The 26,366-nt window shown below is 35.9% G+C and overlaps 1 protein-coding gene across 1 annotated transcript in view; it reads left to right on the forward strand.

Moving 5' to 3' along the window:
* The window catches only part of LOC135083939 (ABC transporter G family member 23), a 134,493-nt gene that overhangs the window by 63,510 nt on the left and 44,617 nt on the right, over positions 1-26,366 (forward strand). Inside the window, exons 3-4 of the mRNA XM_063978704.1 lie at positions 15,531-15,624; positions 25,504-25,622. Coding sequence (XP_063834774.1) covers positions 15,531-15,624; positions 25,504-25,622 — 213 coding nt within the window. The remainder of the gene's footprint in view (positions 1-15,530; positions 15,625-25,503; positions 25,623-26,366) is intronic.

Consider the following 26,366-nt stretch of genomic DNA (forward strand, 5'->3'; position numbering starts at 1 on the left):
TCCTCCGTGGAAGTCTGAGAGAGTAGTGTAGTGTTTGGAGTAATTTAAAGTTGAAAAGTACACGGATTTTTTATTAATCTGGCTGGATTGTGTTGGCCCGTTCGGGACTAAAAATGTAAGTGAATTTATTTGATTTGTATCTATTTCCAAGTAAATAATAAGAGTTATAGAGTTCTATCCCATAATCCTATGGAAGTTCTATAAAGTCTAGAGTATTGAACAAAAATTATAGGTTTATTTACTTTCCTCATATAAATCTTGACACCCCACAGAAATGGGATGGCGTGCGTTCAGATTTTCCGGGAAACTTTTCAAATTTTTCTTATCGCACAGGGTGACACACGAACCAATCACAGAGCTCTATTCAACGCTATGCGTTCGATTTGCTGCTTGACTTAAGCAAGCATCGTTTGTGAACACGGGCGTTATAACTTGTCTTCCTTCTTTGTTTTTCTTATGAACTAACGCATTAACCTCGGGTTTGTTTTCCTCGCTGTATTTGTCTTAGGTACTCAAATATAATGTACAGACACCAGCATCTTATATAGTTGCAGTAAGTGCTATTTTTCAATAAAAATGTTTAGTATGATGTGCTGATGATTGTAAGTGGCTTGTCTCGCCACGATTTGTTGTTTGGCGTACATTTGACGTCATTGCAACTTATGACTGCGCAAAGGTCCGTCATTTAACAGGTTAACAGCTATTGAAGTATTAACTATAAGTACGTTAGTTAATTAACGTTGGATAATTAGGAAAACAACATAAGTTATAGTTGGAACTCCTCTAAGCAACCAAATGTATATTCTCGGTATAAGAAACTATTATTATCTTTGTCTAATGAAGTGGGAATTGGAGAAGGATACTTGGAAGTACTACACGTATATCCTTGTATAATTTTGCAGTACATCCAGATCAATTTAGACTAGGAACCGAACAACGTTTATAAGCTCACGACGCCACTTTACCACTGGGCTGCTGAAATATAAGAGTCCTTACCATTTACGTCATCGCTAGCGAGTGTGTCAAAAAGATCTGTGAAGATTTTAGTTCTTAAAAGTAACCTCTAGTCGCTGTTAAATCTGTAATACATTTCATATCTTTTTTATGCAATCGCTAGCAAGCATACCTAATGTAAACTCACGGTAAGCACACAGTATTCCACCATCTTACCTGTTAGATCTTGGTGGTGGTAACCACGTTCTTATAAACTCTATTTTCCACTTGTTATATAGCTTTTCGATAATAAGAGGGCGATATTTTTTTCGCTCATTATTCTTTGCGAATCCATGACATTTCCACGGTTGTCAAAGCCCAAAAGCCGTCCCAAACTCTTTTTTTATAGTCACAGCAAAAAAATTTCCATCACCTAAGGGAATCCTCCTCAACCAATCACTTTTACCCCAAGGTCACACACGCTCGGTCAGCATTCAGCACATACCCCGACGTGCCGTCAGCTGGCGAACGGCCAGTTACTGACTCATGCGCAGCACGTCTGCCCAGTCAGCACTCGCATTGTTGCATTGTTTTTATTGTAGGTTCGATTGTTGTTTGTTTTAGTGTAGTATTCTCACACTACGGTTAGAGAACTCTGCAATTAAATACTTAGGTCGAGTTGTACCATCTCACTTTAACAGCAACTATAACCACAACTTTTGTTTTTTGTATGGAGTTTTGACAGATTTTTGACGTTTCTCAAAGTTAAGTAAGATGGTGCAACCCAGCCCTATAACGAGTATAGTTTGTGAAAACATTTTGCGGTCGTCAAAGAATGACTATGAATATTTTGTGAAATTGGAAACTTTATTCGGAAGTATTTGAAAAAAGTTATTTCTAGGTTAAATTCGGTATTGAAAAACGTTTCTTCGTTTTAGTTTCAGCTGGTACAATTTTGCAACTCCATAATTCAAATATTTTTTTCGAAAATCAGGCGCCATAGTTTAGTAAAACGTAACTTGTACTTAGGGTTCATAGTATTATTCAATTTTGCCTTCATGAGGGTTCAATCTTTGTTATACCACGCCGAATTTTAGTCTGCTCATATGTTTTAAAAAAAAATACTTTTCTAAAAATATTCACTTGATTTTCCTAATGAATAACGATGACGATGTCGACTTTGAACTTGTCACCTGAGCCTTGGTAACGCTGCTAAGGTTGCTGTAATGTACGTCATGTACGCTGGGTTGTATAATATTGACGATAAACAACGCCACCGTAGTCTCAGACTGAAGAATAGGCAGTCGGAAATCAGGTATGAAAGAAAAATTTACTACCTTGCTAATTTTTTTAGTTTTAAAATTTCTTTATTGACATAAATAGTCACATACATAATCACAAACGTCACAAGTGAATAACAAAGATAATGTATATTGCTACAACTTTAACATTCGCTAAAAGTTAATCTTACCAGGCTACAAGCGCCTCCAAAGATTTTACACACCAATGTTCATACTGATAAAATGTATTGTAAATCAATAAACTAGATGCAACATTTTTGTGATTAACATTGCTTATTGCTATCTATTTTACTAAACCTATTTGCTTCACTGAGAGAAGGTGATGAATGAAATAAAATAAGTAAAATTCCACACACGTAGACAAGCGTTTGGTAAGAACTGCGTCCAGTACACCCTGCAGACTACAGATTTTTAGTTGGCCGATAATTTGGTAGACTTTCAATTTGTAAGAGGAATCGGCCGATACCAAATCGGTGTAATATGCGCACTTCCATACATGTTCATACTGATTATTTTGCTCGACCGAACTATCAGCCGACTAAAAGTCGGTGGTTTGCGGGGAGTCTAAACCCAACCGAACAACACTATAATTAAAGTAATGTATGTTCTTTATTTCTACTTTTGGTCAATTTCACTTTCATTTCACGTCACTTTACATTATGCTATGTACGAGGGGCATGTGATACGTACCCAAAATTTACACTTTTATGAGAAAGAAAAACAACGTACAAAACAATTTTCGCGACGTTCCATGTGTTAGCAACGAAAGGATTAACGCTGATTTGGCTATCAAATTACACCTGAGGAACGCGGGGAGTCGTACGGGAGAACAAAAAGATATTCCTTGTGGCATTCGAACGTTGGCCGCGAGAATGGACGCCATGACCCGAGAGCCTCCTAAATATCCGTGTGTGTTGTGTACCGATGATTGATGGCTTGATTTGGTAAATTATGGTATTGGTGAATAAGTTGGTTTCAGACTATTTGTATTTAATACCCAATTTGTGAGTGAGTATGTGTATGAATCTAACATATCAGAAGTGAGTCCGACGCCCATTGGTATGTAAATTATTTATTTTATTATTATTGATCAAGTTGCATGAAAAAACAAGTGAGTTTTTTGGAAGTAGCCGCTCAATCAATAGTTGACTGGCAGAAAATAACATTAAGTCCTTATTTTATGCACTTTTATTTTGTGCGATAAAGTTTACAACAAATGAATGGAAAATACAGTGAGAAAAAAAAACTGATATTTTGTTGGATACCTACTGTTACTTACGTTATTATTTGAGAAGATCTGTTGTGATAATTTAAAGTTTTAATTTAATTAAAAAAAAAAAACCGCGAAGTGAGTAATTTTTGGTATGAGGATGTCATGATGCAAATTTTGCAAAGAAAGATTTCTTTTATTTATCAAGAATTGAAGATATTTATTATTTAGATCTTCGCAAGAAACTAAGTATGAATTTGGAATTGCTAAAAGTGATTTTATAGTGAATAATATTGAATTGGTAAAAGTACCTACCATCTTACTAAGAGAAAAGATAAGTTCTCAGCAGATAGTTTATGATTAATATAAAGATATATCATAATGGCACAGTTCATTAATTTTATTTTTACTCCATCATTGGTTATTAAGATCTTAACAAAATAAATGTGAATTATTTGAAAGTGACAAAGGATTATTAGAAGTTATGTGAGTCAATTATGGAATATTATTACTGTGAAATAATAATTATGGTGATATAAATTAAGTAAATTTAAATTACCCATATAGAGTTCGTAATTATTTTGTATTAAAATAATGTGATATGACATGCTGTTTGGAACAAACACATCCTGACTCGGATTGCGCTAGCGAAGCGAACCTGTGTTTATATTAACAACATTAAGATAAAATTTCGTGGCGAGGCCTCGAAACAATGAACACCATTGTGTGTGGTTCTAAAGGGTCAAAGTAAGTACTTGTGATTTGTTACTATTATGATGAATTTGGTTCGACAATTTGTCGTGATTGTGCAAACATGATGTATGGAGATACATATATTTTAAGAGTTACTGGTAATAATAATTTATATTTTGTGTATTTTAGCCCATGGAAAGGTATGGTACCTGCTATATTTACAAATGGCAAATGTACTGAAATAATCATAACATTGACTGACTGAACACATGGACGATGAAAGTTGGTAATTTTAACAAATCGATAATAAGTAGGTAAGACTACGTAATTGTCGTAGAGATGTGAACACAAATTTTAATGATAAGTGTTTTGATTTTGACGTCGAAAAATAAATAAGATTCGGTAATTAGTTCATTACTCCAGTGAATGGAGTTGTTTTGAAGATACGTAATTAACACTGTCAGAGTGGTTAAAGATTGGTCAAAGTTTATAAGTTGAAAAGCGACACCTACGTGATTGTCTAAATGTGTCTGCGTTACATTTATGTTACCACACGCAATGTATTTGAAATAAAATCGTATCTGAGGTAAATGAAGTGATAAGTAAGTAATTTGTTTTCAACCATCAATGTGGGATTTAACAGTTAGGCTTTCAGATTTGGTAGCCGTTGTGCTAGAATGTTTGTGATATTACATGAGTAACGTATTGGTTATTACGTCACTATGATAAATTGAACTTGAGTTAATAATGGTTTGATACCTAAGTGTAAAGATCATGAAAGTCCGGTGATGTTGTGATGATAACAATGATTTTACAGGTAATGTTTACAGATACTGATTGAAAGATTTGAATTAAATGATGATTTGTTAACCGGAACAAGGTAATTTAATACATAACTGATGTGTAATGAATCCAGTGCAGCTTATACAGCCATGTGTAGTGAGCGATACCATGTAGTATCGATGAATATGATTTTAATCAAATTACTGGTTTTTACAACAGTTATTTAGAGCGGTTTTAAGTTTACGTTTGTTGATCTTGTTGAAGCGGATGTAGCGAAATTAGAGCTAGATAAATTGTGTACCATATGGGTAACAGTGTTTTAAAGCATACCTACAATTGATTTACCAAGAGACAGTTTATTGTGATTGGTGGTATAACCAATTAGCAGTGAAAATAAATACATCATTGAAATTACGTTATATTAGTTTGAGTGTAACTATCCCGTTGGGAAAAGTTATGGTGTGTTAATATTGTAATTATTATTATTATTCGATGACTGAGTAAGAAAGGTAGGCCGAATAGCAAGCAGCGCTCACATAATTGTGAAATGGATGCTGAAGCTTAAACGGTGCTCACTCAGCAGTAGGTAGATAGATACCTGAATTATTGAGTAAGGGAAATGCTATGAGAACAAATACAAGGGTGCCAGAGATTATTCTTATAAATAGACAAATTACCCATAATAATTGATGCAAATCGAACTATTTGATTCTAGTAACACAAATTGTGTCGAATACCCTATATTTTATAGTGAATGAATAGTGATGAATGAACTAACAAATAAGTAAGCTATAGACCTGAATCACTATGGAGAAGAGACTAATATACGAGTGATACTATGTGAAAAGAATGTATGTTTATTGATATGTGAAATGTGATAGTGATGTATGTAAAAAAAAAAAATATCCGTGACAAATGTCATACGACTTAAAAATAAAAGAAGCAACCTGCTTATTTGCGAGACAAGGAATCGAAACAGACTCGTCGTTCTGAAGTTCATATTACATGGTCACATTCTCTGTAATTTATGTAGAGCTTAATGTTTACCTACCATTTTCGAGCAGTGTACTAGTGGACCTGCCCGATAATGAATTGATAACACAATACTAATGATTTATGAGACTCAATTTAGCTGTTGTTACGTATATGCGAGACCTACAACACTGAAGACGAAAGAACTAGAGGTGTGTAAATTGGAGAATACAACTATGTAAATTCAAAACAGGACTACGAGGAGGCATGTGCCTGACAGACAGATCTTAGAGCATTTTGTTAATTGAGAGCAGCTTCTACGAGTGTCATACGGTGAAAACAATGTACTCAATTGAGTAGATAATATAAAATCCTCGCATGGATAGATGTTATAATATTATACAGAAATAAATTTAACCACATTTCAGGGTACACTTAAAATATGGTATACGAAAGTTTAAAATAGGTAATGTACTTATTTGGTGATTAAGTTAAATCAGAATGATATTCCAGGGATGGAAATAAAAGTAAAAGGTTAATAAATGGAACGTTAAGAAAATGAAAAAAAGTTGCCTGTTGATAATGGATAATACGAGTAGCAAAAGATACCTTAAGCAGGCTTTTGACGGAGGACAAAATTTTATTGAAAACCCGATCACTAGAATAAATGAAATATTAATAAAATAGAGCAATAATTGCAAACAGTAAAAGTTTGCGTTTATCTTGGCGATTCTCCAAGTGGCTGTTCCAGTGTTAAATGAAGACATTATTTTAGTACATATATGTATGTATCTATTTACATGGGACCAAACTTCTTTATAATGATTAAAGTTCATTGGTGGAAGAGTTAGTAAGTACTTACTGAATTCTGCAACGATCGACCCAGTTCACAAGAGTTATAACGCATACTTATTTGCTTCCCACTTTTAAAATCTGAAGATAATGATGTTACACCGGAAATGTTACATTACATTTCCGGTATTCCGGACTGTAACTGAATTTAACAGCATAAGATAATTAAAAGTTGAAGATGATAATGTAATAATTAATTGGCCACATATGAAAATTTGTCCATGGAAGTCGATACAAGTGTGGACACTGAGATGTTTACAAACATTTCAAATGACCGACTCCAGGCTCGAGTGTAGTTATTGTTATAAAACATTATCGGAACATTATGTAAACGAAATTCATACATAAATAATTAAGTTGCAAAGGATACAACAAGTCGTAATTCATTTAAATGAGAAGAGTTTTAATGGTGGACTTTATGAAACTGAACAATAATGGTGAATGATGAATTCAAAATGATTGTGTTATTGTTTTACATATTAATTAATATATACATTTACTACTATACATTTAGTGGACGTGACAACAAAGAAAAGTATATTTACTGCCATCTCAGTGAAATAATCCAAGATGTATGTATACAGATACATGATAATGTGTTCCAACTTATAGAAAACAGTGAATTTTTATAAATGGGATACACTTTTACAAGTGTACAAACATAGGTACGATTAACACGTGGTAAAATCTTTATCTACAATAATGAGAAATAAATAATTTGAATTTGAATAAACATGTCTTGTCTTATGAAGTGGTAGACATATTGACGAATATAAGTGGTACTTCATTAGTTTGTCACACTTAAAAAGCATTAATGAAACTTATGATAGTGATCTAATCCACCATACCGTGTATGCGAGATGTGAGTAGTACATCCAGACTCACCACTATTTCCTTGAGTAAAGGAGCAGCACTAAAGTTATCAAGCATTTATAATTCCAAAAAACCCTGGACAGCAGTGCAGTAATAACAAGGCCGATTGTGAATCTAGCGAATACAAGAATTGAGACTAAAGTGAATTTAAAATGAGAGATTTGAAATGTGAAATAGTCACATCACCAATGGATACTTACTTTACAATATAGTGCATTGAGAGTTGAGACTAGAGTGAGTCTAACTAGAGGTTTGACAATGTGAAATAAATAGTTGTTACCAATGGATCCTACTTTAGGATATAATGCATTGAGAGTTGAGACTAGAGTGAGTCAACTAGAGACTTGACAATGTGAAAAGTCGTCACCAATGGATACCTACTTTAAATTATGAAAAGCGCATTGAGAGTTAAGTTAACATGTGAACTATCCAATTACTACTCATTTTGGGATATGAACGTGACAAAATTTGCAGGCAACTATTTTAATCATGTGTACAAGTAATGATTACTGGGTCCTATTTATGAACATTTACATATTGGTTGACTATTGAGAATGAAATGTAATGTAATGTAAATTATAATGTTACTGTTAAAGCAATGGTTGAATTCCTTACTTCAGAATGTTTATTATATTACTGTTACGGGACCAAACTACTTAGAAGGAAAGCAAGTGATAAAAAAAAAAAGGTGATTAAGAATATTATTTTGGTAGCAATGCTGGCACCAATGGAGGTAATGATTTAATATTATTTATTAGACAAAGGAGTGAAAAGTATGCCGAAGAGCAAGCAGTGCTCACTTAATCGTGAAATGGATGCTGAAGCTTAAGCGGTGCTCACTCAGTAGATAGCTGAATTATTTTAAAACTACATTATGAGTAAAATAAAGAAACGCTGGTCTCAATGTGACATTTTTATACGATTTACTGAATTGAAACGGAACGCTAATGTTTATAAATCTTATATTATTATGAGTGAAAAGGAGGCCGAAGTGCAAGCGGTGCTCACTTTAATTGTGAAAGGGATGTCGAAGCACAAGCGGTAGTCACTCAGTACCTGAATTATTACGAATATGTATATTGTTAGTGAAAAGGGGGCAGAAGTGTAAGCGGTGCTCACTCAAAAATGTGAAAGGGATGTCGAAGCACAAGCTGCGCTCACTCAGTACCTAAATTATTATAAGTTGTGAAATTGCTACACCCTTACAGAGTTAATATTAAGTATGATGTATGTGATGAAATATGACTTGCAAATAATGTATAAATAAATATTATGAATATACATATTATTATGAGTGAAAAGAATGCCGATGCACAAGCGATGCTTACTCAGTTTTTGAACAAGTAGAATCTTAAAGGGATTGGTAAAGTGAAAGCAGGAGTTCCACAAGGTCATGTCATGGAACCTACACTGTATCTATGCCGCCTAAACCTGTTAATGAGGAAATGAAATGAAATGAAATGAAATGAAATGAAATGAAATGAAATGAAATGAAATGAAATGAAATGAAATGAAATGAAATGAAATGAAATGAAATGAAATGAAATGAAATGAAATGAAATGAAATGAAATGAAATGAAATGAAATGAAATGAAATGAAATGAAATGAAATGAAATGAAATGAAATGAAATGAAATGAAATGAAATGAAATGAAATGAAATGAAATGAAATGAAATGAAATGAAATGAAATGAAATGAAATGAAATGAAATGAAATGAAATGAAATGAAATGAAATGAAATGAAATGAAATGAAATGAAATGAAATGAAATGAAATGAAATGAAATGAAATGAAATGAAATGAAATGAAATGAAATGAAATGAAATGAAATGATGAAATGAAATGAAATGATGAAATGAAATGATGAAATGAAATGATGAAATGAAATGATGAAATGAAATGATGAAATGAAATGATGAAATGAAATGAAATGATGAAATGAAATGATGAAATGAAATAATGAAGAGATATTACATCTTGGCATGTACTTGGATGAAACGTAACGTGGAAAAAGCATATTTTTACCAAACGTCCAGCAATAGGACAACAATAACGCAAAAAGTCATAAGAAATGGTCAACCTGCAGTGGAAAATAAGGTCTTGTTATAAGTGTATAATGAAACCAATCTAGACAAACGTTTTGTTGAAGTTTCAATGGAAACTGTCGAAGATGCTACCTGAATTGTAAATCTTTATGTGAATGCACTAATGTGGTAAAGCAGCAGTATACGATGGAGTATTGAGATATTGTAGAAGCACCGTGGTACGTCACGAGAGACTTTACCGAAAATTCGGTATCAAAACAGTGAAAGAAGAAATAAATAATAAAGCTAAACTTATCATAATGAAAACTGGAGCTACATAACAGTTTATTTGTGGACGATATATTTTCAAGTATTCGTTCGTAGACTAAAGAAGAAAGTACCTCAGGACTTACTGAAAGAAGATTGATTTATGACACTGGCCTCGAAGACGGCCAGAATCATTATTATGAAAATGGTACTGAATATCGCTCAGACAGAATGATTGCAATAACAGAGAAAAAGAAAATGTAACGAAGACGGAAGAGTAAAATAGAATGTTTAATTTAAGGTCCTCGGGTGAAACTATTCACAAGGAAGGTGTTGACACTACACTGGTGTTGTCAAATGCGAATCGAATTTCAGCTGGACGATTGATTCAACTGTTGATTAAGGTGTTGCAGATGATAATTGATTCTCAAGTAATTAAACGACATAGATAGCATACATGTATGGGGACATACATCATAACGTTCGAATGGCCGAAGCGGAATGGGGACATTCCGGCATCAGGACGGCCGTCTGTTAGCAACGAAAGGATTAACGCTGATTTGGCTATCAAATTACACCTGAGGAACGCGGGGAGTCGTACGGGAGAACAAAAAGATATTCCTTGTGGCATTCGAACGTTGGCCGCGAGAATGGACGCCATGACCCGAGAGCCTCCTAAATATCCGTGTGTGTTGTGTACCGATGATTGATGGCTTGATTTGGTAAATTATGGTATTGGTGAATAAGTTGGTTTCAGACTATTTGTATTTAATACCCAATTTGTGAGTGAGTATGTGTATGAATCTAACACATGTTTCATAGAAATGTGAAAGAACCTTTAGTTTTATGACAAGCCAGCTCAACAGAAGTACCAAGCAAGTACCTGCTGTATAGGTACATACACGTTTCACACACGTTTCGTAACAATGTAATTATGTGACCGAACCTTTAGTTTTATGACAAGCCAGCTCAACAGAAGTGCCAAGCAAGTACTTGCTGTATGCTTACTTGGCTCGGCCATGACCTTACCACAAGATTACATATTCAAACGACTGCTAAACCCCACTGTTTTTGACGCCAAGGTGGAGGTCAAATATACTAAGGGCACATCGCAAGGCAAACTCAAGGCCTCATATTGTGGTACTTAGATCTAAACATGTACATATGAGAAAGGGGTTTAGTTTAGTTTTAAAGAGATTGTAAAATGAAAATTATGATTCTATGTTTCTTGTAAGAACTTCTAACATGAGAAGTCTCTACTTCAATTTTTCCGCCATCTTCAGAAGAATGTATCGTGTGACTTATTAAGAAAAGTTGTCGAAGAGGGATCACTTCGTAAAATCAATATTTTCACTTTTACAATATAACCGTAACAACTTCGAGTGCAAGTGTGGTTTTGTTCCCCAGTCGACGAAGCACATAATGTCGTGCCATGCGTGCCCAAATAACTGCACGCAGGAAGATTTAATGAAGGCTACTGACAACGCCACTCTTGTGGCGGAGTTTTGGGCTGACGTTGTGTCGGTTTGTTGTCGACACGACAAGTAGAAGAAGTGTAGCGATGACTTAGCTAAGATTTTGAATAATACAGTTAAATGACATAACATGATCTGAAAACTGCATTAAAACGGAAAATCCCGTCGTAAGTGATATGTCATGTAATACACAGTCAGAAACACAGATGATCTTTAAATGTGGTTTCCGGCTGCAGTAATTAGAGTCTAAACTGCGAATGTGTGAAGTCACCGAGTCGCATAAAACTATATATTATTACGAATACCTATTAGTGATTTTTAACTGTTACTGTCTTAACTAAGAGTAGAATAGAAGCACCATCACTCTTCCTGTGGATGTCGTTAGGAGCGACTTAGGGAGAAATATGCGAAAATCAGGCCTCCTCAGCCCATCTGGCCAGCATGGGGAGTGTGTGCCATATTCTTTATTTGCCTCTAGAAAATTAGAATGGCTCGTTCTCTTGCAATAGGTTGAGAGTAAATGACTTAATAATGACGATAATGGTACTGTCCTAATGTGTAATATCTATTACATTTTTTTTACTTCCGCTTCCGTCATAAAATAGATTTATCCGTTCTAAATTTGACATCATAAAACCGTAACAACTTAATTAAAATTAAAGACATATTTTTGATATAGGTTGTGCATAATCTTGCTGGCATCTGGGAAAGTCCCTTACTGTGAACGGATCCGACCCTTTAAACGAGTTTGATGACGCTAAAGTAAACCAGTATCGCTTGCTGGGGAAAACCCCGAGTTTTAACGTAAACAGATGGGAGCAATGTTCCGTCATGAAAGTCCTGTTAAAGCCTGATTTAAGACCGATGCATCTTATGTGATTTTGTTAAGTGCTATTTTGCGACATAAATCGGATGTCTGATGTGCCTTCGACTATTCTCGTATTATGTAAATGATAAAGGGTCTCCATTCTATCTAGTGAAGATGAAAATTATGTATTTTTCGTGACAGTTTCGTTTGAGTTCTCATAGTAGGTCTACTTAACGGCCACCTGACTTCATGGACTACAACGGCAAACTTGCACTTTCAGTCTCGCTTGGGGCAAATATTATTATTTTTCGCTATTTTAGTATAGTTTATATTTAGTCGCAACAGCACAAGCTCTACTTATTCAGGGGTTAAGTAAACGGTGTGATACTTGGTCATAATTTCTTAGAAAGTGATTCATCTACTTGTGGATTAAATTATACTTATGACGCATACCAATCAATTCACACTCATATTAAAATTAACAGAAGCAGGAAAACCATCAATAAACAATGCACAGCTGATCGCAGAAATCTGCACGTTGCGAATTCCTTAGCCTATGGGCTTATTTTTAATTCAGCAAAAGCAAAAGCTTAGGCATGCATAATTCCGCTGGCGCATCGTTTTGACATATCGCCCATGGTCGCGTGACGAAACCACTCGATTGGAGGAACCAACAGAATACAGCCGTCTCTTTCTGACCTTGGCCAGTGTGGCGAGACAGCACGACTAGACTCATTACGTCTGATATTTCATCATTAATTAGCAATCGATTCGACGATTCGATTCGGACCGATTATAAATTGTTCTATGAATACCGGTTAAGTAGGTTGATTGCGATTGAGTTGTAAATAATAAAAATTGAATATTTGAAACAGGTGTATAATATCACCCTCGTGAAATTTAGTGTCACAGATCGGCATAAATTATAGCCTATATGTTAATCTAGGTTACAAACAATAATACTGTAAGGTTTCAACGAAATCCGTTCTGTAGTTTTTACGTGAAAGAGTAACAAACATCCAGACATCCAGACTTTCGCATTTATAATAGGTATTAATAAAGTAGGATAGGATTATGTACCTACACAAAAGTTATGTACTATGTTACACAAACATTACAAACTAAAGCACTTCAGATTATAATTTTTTGTTGCAAAGTCGCACTTATTCGAGCTACATAAGATGCACAGTGCTAAAGCTTGATTTGCCATCAGCAGACTAGTAAGTAGTAAATATTTTTTGAACTAGGTATGTACCTAACTATACTCAACATCAAATAAACCGCACCTTCCGCGACGCGAACTTTAAAGTTTTTTTTCTGACACAGCCATGGTGCCCCAACAATATTGGTTTTATTTGAAAGCCCAATAAATATCCTTAAAGAAAAACACATTTAATTTCTTAACAAATGATTAACATATACCATAAATGTGACTTAAAAAAAGACCTCACTTTGGGCTTACTTCTGGGATCAATTAGACCAAATTTTATGATTATAAAACCAAATAATGATCACACGTGTCCTCTTTAACAGATGGATAGCGATTAATCCCAACTTAACAGTTTTATAGCCATAAAAGTTGGCTCAAGCGTAACTGCCTATTTTTTGAAGAAGTGACTCTGGATCCTTCTAAAGACACATTTTTGGGGTAAAAACATTTCCTTTAATGAAATGAAGCTTAGAACTAGGCTTTTAAATGGTGCCAATATTGGTGGGAAGTGGGGATGCATACGTTTGAAAGTGCTTGTCGCGGGAGGTGCGATTTATTTGATGTCGAGTGTAGTTCTGATAGGCGCCAATTCAAAATGCTTGTGATTTATTTAGTACATTAAATACAGTAAGTAATTTATAATCTTCGAGTCAAAGCAAAATTAGGAAAATAAAAAGAATACACGTATTGTTTTCTTAATAATCTGTACCGAATAACTAATGGCCAAAAAGTTAACAACACAGCCTTATTCAAATGAATTGTAACAAAGATTTATTGCGAACTTTTTGGCTAGTTTGGGTGTCACGAACTATTTGAATCTGACTGTACCTACTCATATTTCAAAATGCGCAAAAATAGATGACCCACGCTGAACTGTCCCACCAAACTCAATGACAGAGGGGCGCTACCATCGTACAACTATATGGTTTCCAACATGGCAAAAATCGGAACCAGTGATCCGGTATTGACGGTGGCGCCCCACTGCCACTGTCATGGATAGGACAGTTCAGTATTTTGGAACTATAGCCGGCCTTAGTGCTGTTAGCGATCTTCTCCAGACAACCTGCGAAGAGAATCAATTATTAGATAAACTGTTACGTTTACATCCTATCGATCAGAGCCCCATTCGTATGTAACCACTAATGACAAGTACAGAGGCACATCCAGCTTAACACTGATGCCTTATGTAGTGCCAATAAGGTTGGTTTTCCAACAAACATCAATAGTCTGACATGCCGTATGGCCGTATGGTAACTAGAGGAAGCGCTACGCGGAAGAATGCGTGTTACATTATGGTCATCCGAGTGACACTGGTTATTGAACAGTCATGGATCTTGAGTCGAAGCAGTTAGGTTCAAAATGTGACTAAATATGTGCTGGCTATATGATGAAACACTATACTGAGACTATGCTTCTCTCTTTATATGCTTTATAAAATAGTTATAGGGAACTAGCTTTCCGCCTGCGGCTTCGCCCGCTTGAAATCGTTTTGTCTGTCACAGAAAAACATTATCGCGCGCGTCCCTTTTTCAAAAACCGGGATAAAAACTATCCTATGTCATTTCCCGGGACTCAAACTATCTCTATACCAAATTTCACCAAAATCGGTTCAGTGGTTTAAGCGTGAAAGCGAGACAGACAGACAGAGTTACTTTCGCATTTATAATATTAGTATAGATATTACTAGGTAGCTGATCCGGCCTGAGCTAATAAATCTAAAGGGACACCCTTATCACCTAGGGTGTAACATTGCCTACGACCTACCAAACACATAAAAATTAAAAAAATCAGTCAAGATGTTTCGGAAGAGTTCAGTAACAAACACGTGACACGAGATATTTTTAGCAGGTAGATGTTAGACCGGCTTGCTAATTTATTAGATAGATACACATGGGTAATATGAACGGTCTTCTTGGTTATAATAGGCTATGTGTATAACATCACGCCACGACCAATAGGAGCTGAGTATCAATGAAAAATGTTGCGAAAATGGAAAAAAAATCGGGTCCGGAACATTTTCGCGCGAGATTTTGGGTCGCGGGCACAGCTAGTACAGTATACTGATCGCTGAATCAAGTATGTGTTGACTGGTTACATTGTTTTTAATGTATTTTTTCTTTTGTTACAGAGAGACCTCGCCTCCGTCGCCGATGGGCGACGAGAAGGAGTCCAAAATGAGCCAGATCCAGTTCTCGACACCCTTCGAAAAACAAGACAGTACGGTAAGGACACTCTTTGTTTTTAGCTTAAGATAATCGTATCTATGATTTAGTGGTAAGACCACCTACTTCAGACCCTAGTTTGATTGCCAGCGGGGCCAAAAGTTTCTGTTTCATTTGTTTGGTGGTAAGTCCGCCTGGCTAGCTACCACCATCTTACCTAATCGCAATATTAACAGCATTGTTGTGTTTCGGAGCTGGAGTTAAGATAGCCAGTTCCTTTGTTGTTGGGATTCCGGGTAGGGAAGCTCGCTTCCACCCTCGGTCTGATCATCGTATTCCATCAGTTGAGATTCTGGCCAAGATGTTCCTCGTTGTGCATTAAAAAAAGTTTACAGTACAATGGGAGTAACTTTTGAGTTTCGCCATTAAAACCATCTCAACCTAACCTATATTTAGTTTGTAAACTAAGATTTATTATTGAGATATTATCATTAAATTGTGCCACGACTTACAACTTTATCCTAGTACTAGATGTGCCCGCGACTTCATACGCGTGTAAACCCGTTTTCGCAACATTTTTCATTATTGCTCTGCTCCTATTGATCGTAGCGTGATGTTATATAGCCTATAGCCTTCCTCGATAAATAGGTTATCTAACACTGAAAGAATTTTTCAAATCGGACCAGTAGTTCCGAAGATTAGCGCGTTCAAGTAAACAAACAAACTCTTCAGCTTTTGTTTGTTTTTAGTATAGATTATACCTATCTGTGACTCTATCAATTGTGCTGTCTAAAGGTGGCTTAAAAATAGTGATGACGTAGTGTAGTGTCACCTACCACTAACTCTTCTCTACGCAAGCCACCTTCATTTGATAAGCTGATATGTCTGTGCTCTCTGATTGTGGCTCGAAAAATGGTTAATTATCTCCATCTTGCTCGTGATGACGTAGAGTCCCCCATGGCTATCACTAACTCAGGTCTCTACGTAAGGCGACACCTTACATCCACTGACGCATGCGCAGCGCTAATGTGCGATTGTTCTTGGCGCCTCTGACGTCACAATACTTAGCGTACTTATGAGGAACTGAATATATGAATAAACATGATAGTGTATAGGTCGTAGGAATAAGTCTCGAGTTTAACAGCAGTAACTGATGCCTATTTTTTATGGTAGCTGCTTCAAAATTTAATATATATATAATAATAATTACATATAACAATAATATACATATAACAATAATATACAATAATAAGATTGAGTGAAAGATGTTTTAAATGACTGTAGTATGTAGAAACTAGCTTTTGCCCGCGGTTTCACCCGCGTGAAATTTAGTTTGTCACAGATCGTCATAAATTATAGCCTATATGTAATTCTAATGGTAGCAGGAAGACGCTGGATGCAGGCCGCTATCAACCGGCCAAACTGGAAATCATTGGGAAATATTATGCCTATGATCAGCAGTAGACATCCTGTGGCTGAAATAATAATGATGATGAATACGTAGATGGCGACCAAGGGCTGGAGGACGTAGCGTGGGCAGGCCTCGTACTAGGTGGACCGACGATCTGGTAAAGGTCGCGGGAAGAGCCTGGATGCGGGTAGCTCAGGACCGTCATTGTGGAAAACCTTGGGGGAGGCCTTCGTCCAGCAGTGGACGTCATTTGGCTGAAACGAACGATACGTAGATGATTGATTACCTCTATCAGAAAGCATATTTTGACTGAAAAAGGCTACGGAAAAACTAGGCACTTACATAAGTTTCAGAAAAGTTTTTTGTATATCCTGAAAAGTTTGTTTGTTTTCATATACGAGGTATTTCGTGCTGTGAATCAGACTCCTCTAAAATGTTATCAATATTCTATTATGTAAGTAACGATAAGTCCAATATACGTGGCGAAACCCGTATCCGTTCGATTAGTATTTAATTACAAGTCCCATTAAGGTAGGTCAGTAGATTACTAAAACAGTTGGGAAATTCATACGGAAGTGGAAGAATCTATTTTTTATCTTGTTAATGAAGTAAATTATCAATGGGCACAAGCAAGTAACCGCTTTACACGTGCATAATAATATAGGTATCAATCGACTCGAGACGGTGTATTCTTTGTATGAAACTCCATTCATACTGCAACGCACACTTATCCGCACCGTAACGTAAACGCCTCAACTAGCGGTTGACAGCGTGCGAAAGGCGATGACAGCTCGCGAAAGGTGATATGGTATTGATCCCTTTCCGAGTTGATAAGTCTGTTATGCTCAAATGCAACTACTTTTCTTACCTCAGCTTACTTTTGACAATTGACATATTGGTCCTATAGGAAAATCATTGCATTTTAGAAGTAGAACCACAGAATAGATAATAAGTACTACGTACAGAAGTTTTACTTCGCGAAGGTATTTAAAAAAATTTATGCTCAATGTCGTTAACAATATGGTGTAATTTAGCTTGTCTCAAGAGTCAAGCACCATTTTGTTGACAAACGTCAGTGATCGGTACTGCGCCGAAGCTATAGGGCTGACTTCGGTAAAATGATGTGACGTGAGGTGCCAAACTGCAGAAAATGGCGGTGGTAGAACCAACTCTTTTTGTTTGAGCTCCTAGAAAAAATAGTATGATTAAGCTAGTCTTTGAAGTGATTGCATTTGCAGAATATTTTCAGACATTTATTTCACTGGCAACTAACTTGTTTATATGGAAGGTTTGTAATTATAATTTACAACCATACTAGCAATGAAAAACGTAGTTTTAATTAACACTAGAAAAACCACGATAAACGTGTCCATAGACGATGACCATAGACGTCATCATACTCCTATTATGTACCACATTTAACTACGTTATCGTTGCAATATCACCCTTACTACGACTGTATAAGATGCCTCAGTATTTACGTTCATTTGCTGCCGTTTGTGAATAAACGTCATCATATTTATTGGCTCTACATTCAGTAGTCACAGTAATAAAACGAACAGATCGAGTACGAATAGCCCGAACCTGTATTATAAAGGAAATGTAACTAGTACGAGTACAGTCAGCGTCAAAAGTTCGTGACACCCAAAGTGGCCAAAAAGTTGACAACACGACCTTATTCCAATAATCTAGATTCCTAAAAAAACTTTTAGTCCGCCAATTACATTATCAAAAAATATTCGACACGTATATTTTTATTTGTCAATCAATCAAGCAATTACGAAGTTATGGTGCGTTGAAGTTCCGCGACGTCACAAAGTGCTACACTTCTAAGCACGCCTTGACGTCACGGGCCTCTTCTTTTAAGCATTGGCGCGCTCCATCTCTTGAAATTTTCGTTAGTTAGAAAAAGTGAAAAATGCGTAAAAAGTAAAAGTAAAGTAAAAAATGTTTTATTTGACAAAAAGAGCGACTTCAAATTTACATAAATTATAAAAAGAAAAACATTGTGCCCTGCTGTCAAATAGGGGCCTGCTCAGCATTAATCGGGGCACGCCGTGGGCATGCCTCGATACCGGTTTTCAGCGGGTCCCTTGACGTTGCTGCGCCCTACCGCCGAAGGAGAAGCACTCCGTAAAGTGCCTGTCCGTCGGCGGGAACACGCAATAAGGGGGCGGCAAAATTATGTACCCATAAAAACAAACACAAAAATCAATTAAAAAATAATAAAAACAAAACAACAAATCAACAAAATCAAACATTTATGCAATCCACGACAGATCAGGGTGGCCATGACGTACGTGTGGAGTATCTCTTAAGAAGTTAACTGGTGGACTAATTTAAACTTGCTTTTTTACCCAGGAAACGTCCTTATTGTAACAAAGACGTGTTCCGAAATATTGACTACTTTTGGTTTCAGGAACTACACTCGGCGTCAAATAAATCGCACCTCTCCCGCGACAAGCATTTTTATCATTTTAAGCCCACTAGGGCACCATGATTGTGTCAGAAGAAAATCTTTAAAGTTATTGTTGCGGGAGGTGCGATTTATTTGATACCGAGTGTATTTGACGTTGACTGTAACATAAAGTACAGATATCAGACTTGTATACCATAAAGTATCTAATAGACATCAGAACCTGCCCATTCCGGACTTTGACCGTTGACGACAGCTCAATTAAAACAGCCAGTAGAATTAATAAATGTTTTTGTACGTATACAGTAATACGTCAGAATAGTTAAGCAACGACCTCGTAAATATTTTTTTTTGTAATGTGACGTCATTTTATATTTGATAGACGATACAAAAAGTGGCACTATTTACGAGTATGTTTTGATTTTTGACGTTTCTATTAAGTTCTAAGTTGTTAATTCAATATTAATATTATGTATGGAAATACTTTTCATTTTGTAATTTTCATGAAAAGAGTAAATATTACTTGCAGATTACGGTAAAAAAAATTCTTCAGAACCATTTTAATGTCTATAAAAAAAAACACTATAGAAATAACAGTGAAAGATGGAAATTAAGTAGTTAAAACTTTTTTTAACTTGAGAAGGAGTACCCTTCTAAATTTTGAACTTTATTAAATTCATCCTTGAGTAAACAATGAGCACGCTCAGTCAGTAATTCTCAACACAGATACTCAAAATAGTTTGAAAATTATTCTAAACAATCAAATAACCAATGCAAATACTTCACTGCAAGCTAAACGTTAAGTATCAGTTAGTACCTCTTACATTTCCATACTGGAGCTGCAAACCAGTTGATTGTAGAACATTAGTTAAGGTTCAATAGCACTTGTAACTGCCGAGCACTTGCATTGTTGAAATACATACGTTGGCTTCCCTCGATCCGTACTGCAGCAAAAAACATTATAGGTCTACGTGTATGATTAACATAAGAATATAGTTGTATGTAATTGTGGAAAAACGAGACTATTCCCACCTCTCGTTCCCACCGCTGCAACTCCTGTGTAGCCAAGATCTACAGCTTGACCACCGATAAAAACCCAACCAGTGAAGGTCAAGTTTGTTCCCGGGGAAAGTTAAACTGTCATTGGACCCGCAACAAAATTAATCAGAAGGACATAGGAGTTTGAAATTAAAGTTCGACTTCCCTCCATTTCAAAGCGAATGACAGGTGACAAACAAAGGTTTTGTAATTGTAACCTTTATGAAAAGATATGCACCACGGACTGTAACTGTGGAAAAATTAAATAATTGAATACATAATTTACTGCAATGAAAACCTCTGTTAACAGCATTTCATCATCATCATCATTTCAGCCACAGGACGTCCACTGCAGAACATAGGCCTCCCCCAATGATTTCAATGTTGATTGGTTGGTAGTAATAAAGCTATAACTCCTATTTTGAGCTATAACTTTTTAATATATGTTTTTTCAATGATTTTCTTTTACCTGAATATTTTCTTGCCTCTGTAATAGAGGCAAGTCTCTTCTGCACTGTTGTATCGACTATCGGCATTGCTACTTATTACTACATCGATAAAATATATGAAATTTCAAATTAGGCGCAATGTGTACGAGGAATGCCTCCGAGTATGATTCATTGAATCGTGCTAGTTACGCAACATTCGTATCGTAAAACTATTAAACGTTAATTAATGCACATTTTCTAGAAATATCCAAATCGATATCATTTATAACTGATAGACCGCTATTAAGTCTGTGTAGAGATTGTTTTATCGAATACTAGCTTTTGCCCGCGGCTTCACCCGCATGAAATTTAGTTTGTCACAGATCGTCATAAATTATAGCCTATATGTTATTCTAGGTTATAAACAATAATACTGTAAAGTTTCATCAAAATTCGTTCAGTACTTTTTGCGTGAAAGAGTAACAAACATGCTAACATCCAGACATCCAGACATCCAGACATCCATACAAACTTTCGCATTTATAATATTAGTAAGATATTAGTAAGAAGATTGATGTTCTACAATGGTCCTACAAATGACGGTACATCACATCAAATGATACATGGCCTCTTATGTATGTTGTTATTAGATGTGATTTTCGAACATACCTAATCGTTGAAAATTCCTAGCGTTAAGAGTACGCGTCTCAAAAAAAGCAAAAGGTCATGATCGAGTCCCCCACCTTAGGTAATTCGATTTTTTCTAGTTAAAAAACATACCTAATAAATAAATATTTATTGTTGTCACTCTGTTGTCAATAATTTCTTCTTCGAGACAACTTTTAGTTGAAAAGATAATACTGTTTTAAGTATGTAAGTAAGGATGTACTATGCAAAAATAAGTTGTAAAGCAAAAGAAGTTGAATTATTCAAATATACGGGCCACCTCACCAATTTTTAATGACCTCAAGCCATAAATATACCAGTTTCCACGTACAAATTACATAATAAAGACCACGCTTTACATATAAATCTTTACTAGGAATCTATTAATACAAAAGACATAAATTCCCAGTTGGTAGAGACAATTGTATATAAATAACAAGTACAATAGGCACTTATTCCTTTAAAGGACAGTGTTAAATGAACGTTAAGGTGAAAGAAAGGACATGGCATACCTATGCTTATATCTAGTAATTTTATATGCGTTTAGAAATCTAAAATTAAGTACTTATAGGCATTATTACCTCTTGCCAAAATGTACGAGTTTGAAAATGAACGCCTCATACTCGTATTGTATTGTAAACCGGCAGACAGTGGTGACTGAGTTTGTTGCGGCGCTTCTTCTCAGCACTTGCCAAATGTTTGTCTCGAAGCGCTGGTAGGGCAAAAAAAAGAATGAGACATGTATAGGCTCCTTAAGAGCATTTGACGATTTGCAAGAACTAATTTAATTAGTCTGAACAAATAAAGATAATGTTGATTTTTGATTTTGATTATGTAATTTAAGTTTGGTAGATAGGTAAACATAACCTTCAGATCGACTTCGAATATAAAAACAAATAGTGGAATAGCTATTGGATTACTAAGGAGGTTTGAACTCAATATCTAATCGTTTATTGCTTAACCACATTAGCACATTCGCATTAGGCCTTACAATTTAAGCAGTATAATGTGGACCCAGTCAGGGTACAGCAACTTTTGGAAAATACTAAAACATAATATTCAAAATCTGGTCTGGTGAAGGTCGCAGGAGGTGCCTGGATGCGGGCGGCGCATGACCCGTCGTTGTGGAAGTTCTTGGGGGAGGCGCCATTTGGCTGAAACGAACGAACATTTAATAGAAACATTGCAGTTAATTGCAAATTGGCAGCTAATGAAGTAAACAATGCATGCTCGCACGTCTTTCATTTCGTCGATTCCCATGCAACGGACATTGTATGCTAATTTTATTTCCTAACGTGATGCACTGATGGCCAATGCTTTCGGACCACCGCGGTTGGGTATTGCACTAGATGTAAATATTGCTTTAGTCAACTGTACAACAAAGACACAACATAGTGTACCTCCTTACTCCATGTTTACGCGCGTTGTTGTATTCACATCTTCCGTTATTTCTTTCTTTCAACACATTTCAGGTAATACCTAGATTGTTTGTATTGAATAGGCTCCGAAACTACTGGAGTAATTTAAAACATACTCTCCATTATAAAAATATATGAACCCTGATGAACATCATCATCATCATCATCATCATCATCATCATCATCATCATCTCAGCCATAGGACGTCCATTGATGAACATAGGCCTCCCCCAATGCTTTCCATGTTGCCCGGTTGGTAGCGACCTGCGTCCAGCGCCTTACGTATGAAAACTTCGATAACTATAAATTAGGTATTTATTCCGCCATTTTACGCCTCATGTCACACATTAATTGACTAAGATACGAAGTTCGCCGAACCAGCTATTTAGATCATATTACGTCTAGTCAGGTCTAGTCTATGTTTATAAATCTAGGGCACAGATTAGTCACAGAAATCGGTCCATAATTAATTCAATGAGATTCCGGCACGAGAGGTCTTGTCATGATCATAACTTAATTGCTAAGATGGCTGCGGCCGGATCTTTTATTTTCAAGGGCTGGAAAAATGATGATCATTTATGATAACTTAAATTCGGGACAACCTGAATGTCCTTGTTTCTATGGATATGTTTGAAGTCTGTAAATAAGTAGGTTACAAAATATGGTTGAAATCTTTTTGAGTTTTGACGTCACACTCGACTATATTGGTCAAATCATCGGCCCAATAAAGTTGTGTTCAACTGCTTCGAATTTCCCACATTTCATGCACTTTTGAATTAGTATTTTCACGACGAAAAATAACACTGAAATATTGACAGAGCTACGAGTATGAACCAAAGAAGTTTCCAAAAAATATTACCCTTATTTGTTGTAATCGCATTTATTTATTATTTGTTTCAAAGATTCCCAATTTCTATCGACACTATCTCGGGCATTTCTTACCCGATTCGAGGGTCGATCAACTTTTTAACCGACATAACGAGCGAAAAATTTTGGCAAGTTACTAAAATATTTTTTTGAGTATTTAACTATTTTATTTACTCAGAAGTGTGAAAAATATATCTGAGATACGGTTTTCTAATCGAGCAGCAAACTTTATGAACTACTTCTTATTAAAAAACTCAAAAGTATAAATCTTGACCCATAGTTTTGTCACCGGAGTTACTCAAAGTGATTACGCTGCAATTCTTAAACAATAAAAGACTTCAATTTTTATTTTGGTAGATTTATTCAGTCATGCAAAATCAAATAGTTTGGTATACAGCATTTGTATATAATTTTAAAACTTAGGCCTTAAAATATGAGAAATATGTATGCTGAGTTACTAACGAGTCATACATATTGTTAATTTTCTCTGTACTTATTTAAAAACTTAAAATAAAATCACACTTTTCTCTGAAATTAAAGTAATTATTCATCTTTTACTGTTACCATAAAATAATTATTCAAATAAAATCAATCACATATTGTTACCTCACAAAAACGGCTCATAAATTTAAGGACATCGTTTCGCCTCCTCATATTTTTCGGGATTTTTTTTTAATTTTTCACGGAGCCTTTTCTGCTTTTCGGCCGCCGTTAACGCCATTATTAGTGAGTTTCCAATCTGAAAGTAATTAATAAATTTATTATGACACTTTGTCTTTGAAAATCGTATAATGTCTAAAGAGTTACCTAAATAGTCTTTAGAGTTACCTTTTTGTAACGCAGTATACAGGTAACTCAGCAGACATTTTTTACGTAATAGCTTGTAAATTAAAATTTCCTAATATTGCAAACGTTTTGAGTTGACCCATGGGAAATCAGCCTTAGAGACCTTGAAAATCTGATAAAGAAATATAAAAACATTTACCTGTTCATCGAAATAATCCGGTAACTCCGCCGACACTGAATAAACACACGCGCACTCCTCGATAGCTTGCCGCGGCCTGGCCGCGCGGCGGCTGGAATCAAAGGCTCGCCGCCGCGCGGCCAAGAACAAAGGTTGTACCGCCGTTCTTCATTAGAAATTTGTGACGTGTAGCATAATGTTTGTTTATTTTTTACGCGGTAACTCTGCATACACTACAAAATGGGATGAATTCGGGACACAGTTTTAGGGACTTTTTTCTTTAAAATCATAACATTTTTTTATATTTTACAAAGTACAAACTAAACCTTGTTTAATTTATAAGCAATTTATTAGCAGACTTGAATACTTTTAAAGGAAAATTTTTCTTACATTAGAAATTACATATAGCCACCTCGCTCTGGGGACAGCTGTAATTTGTATGGAAGGCAAGAAGTCGTATGCTGAGTTACCATAGTTTTAATGTTTATTTCTTAATATTATCTAGATTTCATATGTTTATTATTAAGGTTTCTGAACTGTTCATTGAATGGAACTTAAAAATAATTTTTAAATTATCTTAATTTAGTCGTTTTTGAATGCGATATCGTCGGGACAAGCTTATGTCGGTTAAAAAGTTGATCGACCCTCGAACGATTCCTTTTTACTCGACCGCGCCAAAAAATGCTCATGTTTTCGAGAGTATGTTTTGACAGGTTCATTATTGTTGGCAGATATGGCAGAAGCGTCAGCAGGCCGTGTGCGTGCGACACGCCTTCAAGCACTACGGGTCCAACAAGCGGCCCAACCACGTGCTAAGTAACCTCAACATGACAGTCGCTAAGGGCACAATGTGAGTACTAATTTTATTACATCATCATGATCATTTCAGCCATAGGACGTCCACTGCTGAACATAGTCCTCCTCCAATGATTTCTACAATGGCCGGTTGGTAGCGGCCTGCATCCAGCGCCTTCCTGCTACGTTTACGAGGTCCTCACCTCGTTCCACCTAGTGGGTGGAACTCCAGATCCATGTTGCCCAATTGACCATCAGTTCTGCGTACTATGTGCCCTATTTTATTACAGTCAGTGTTTTAATGAAGGCTCAAGGTCACCCAAAGGGCGATGAAGCGTGCTTTTCACGGAGTTTCCCTACGTGACCGAATCAGAAATGAGGAGATCCGCAGGAAAACCAAAGTAACCGACATAGCCCATACAATTGCCAAACTTAAGAGGCAGTGGGCGGGGTACATAGCTCGTAGAGCTGATGGCCGCTGGGGCAGAAAAGTTCTCGAGTGGCAACCACGGGCTAAAAAGACGTTGTGCGGGCACTAGGCATGCTTTCCAGTAGGTGGACCGACGATCTGGTGAAGGTCGCGGGAAGTTCCTGGATGCGGGCAGCGCAGGACCGATCATTGTGGAAATCCACCAACTATTCAACAGTTGTAATATAATAAATATCCTTAACGTTGAATGTTGAAATAACAAATAAATACTTAGTTATTTCAAACCAGTAATTTTTGTTTTCAATTTGCCAAGACTTGCAAAACAAGTTTGGTGTTGCATTCATTTATACATGGAGCGTTGATTTACAA

The sequence above is a fragment of the Ostrinia nubilalis genome, chromosome 24 (assembly GCF_963855985.1).
Source record: "Ostrinia nubilalis chromosome 24, ilOstNubi1.1, whole genome shotgun sequence".
In the NCBI taxonomy this organism is placed as follows: domain Eukaryota; kingdom Metazoa; phylum Arthropoda; class Insecta; order Lepidoptera; family Crambidae; genus Ostrinia; species Ostrinia nubilalis.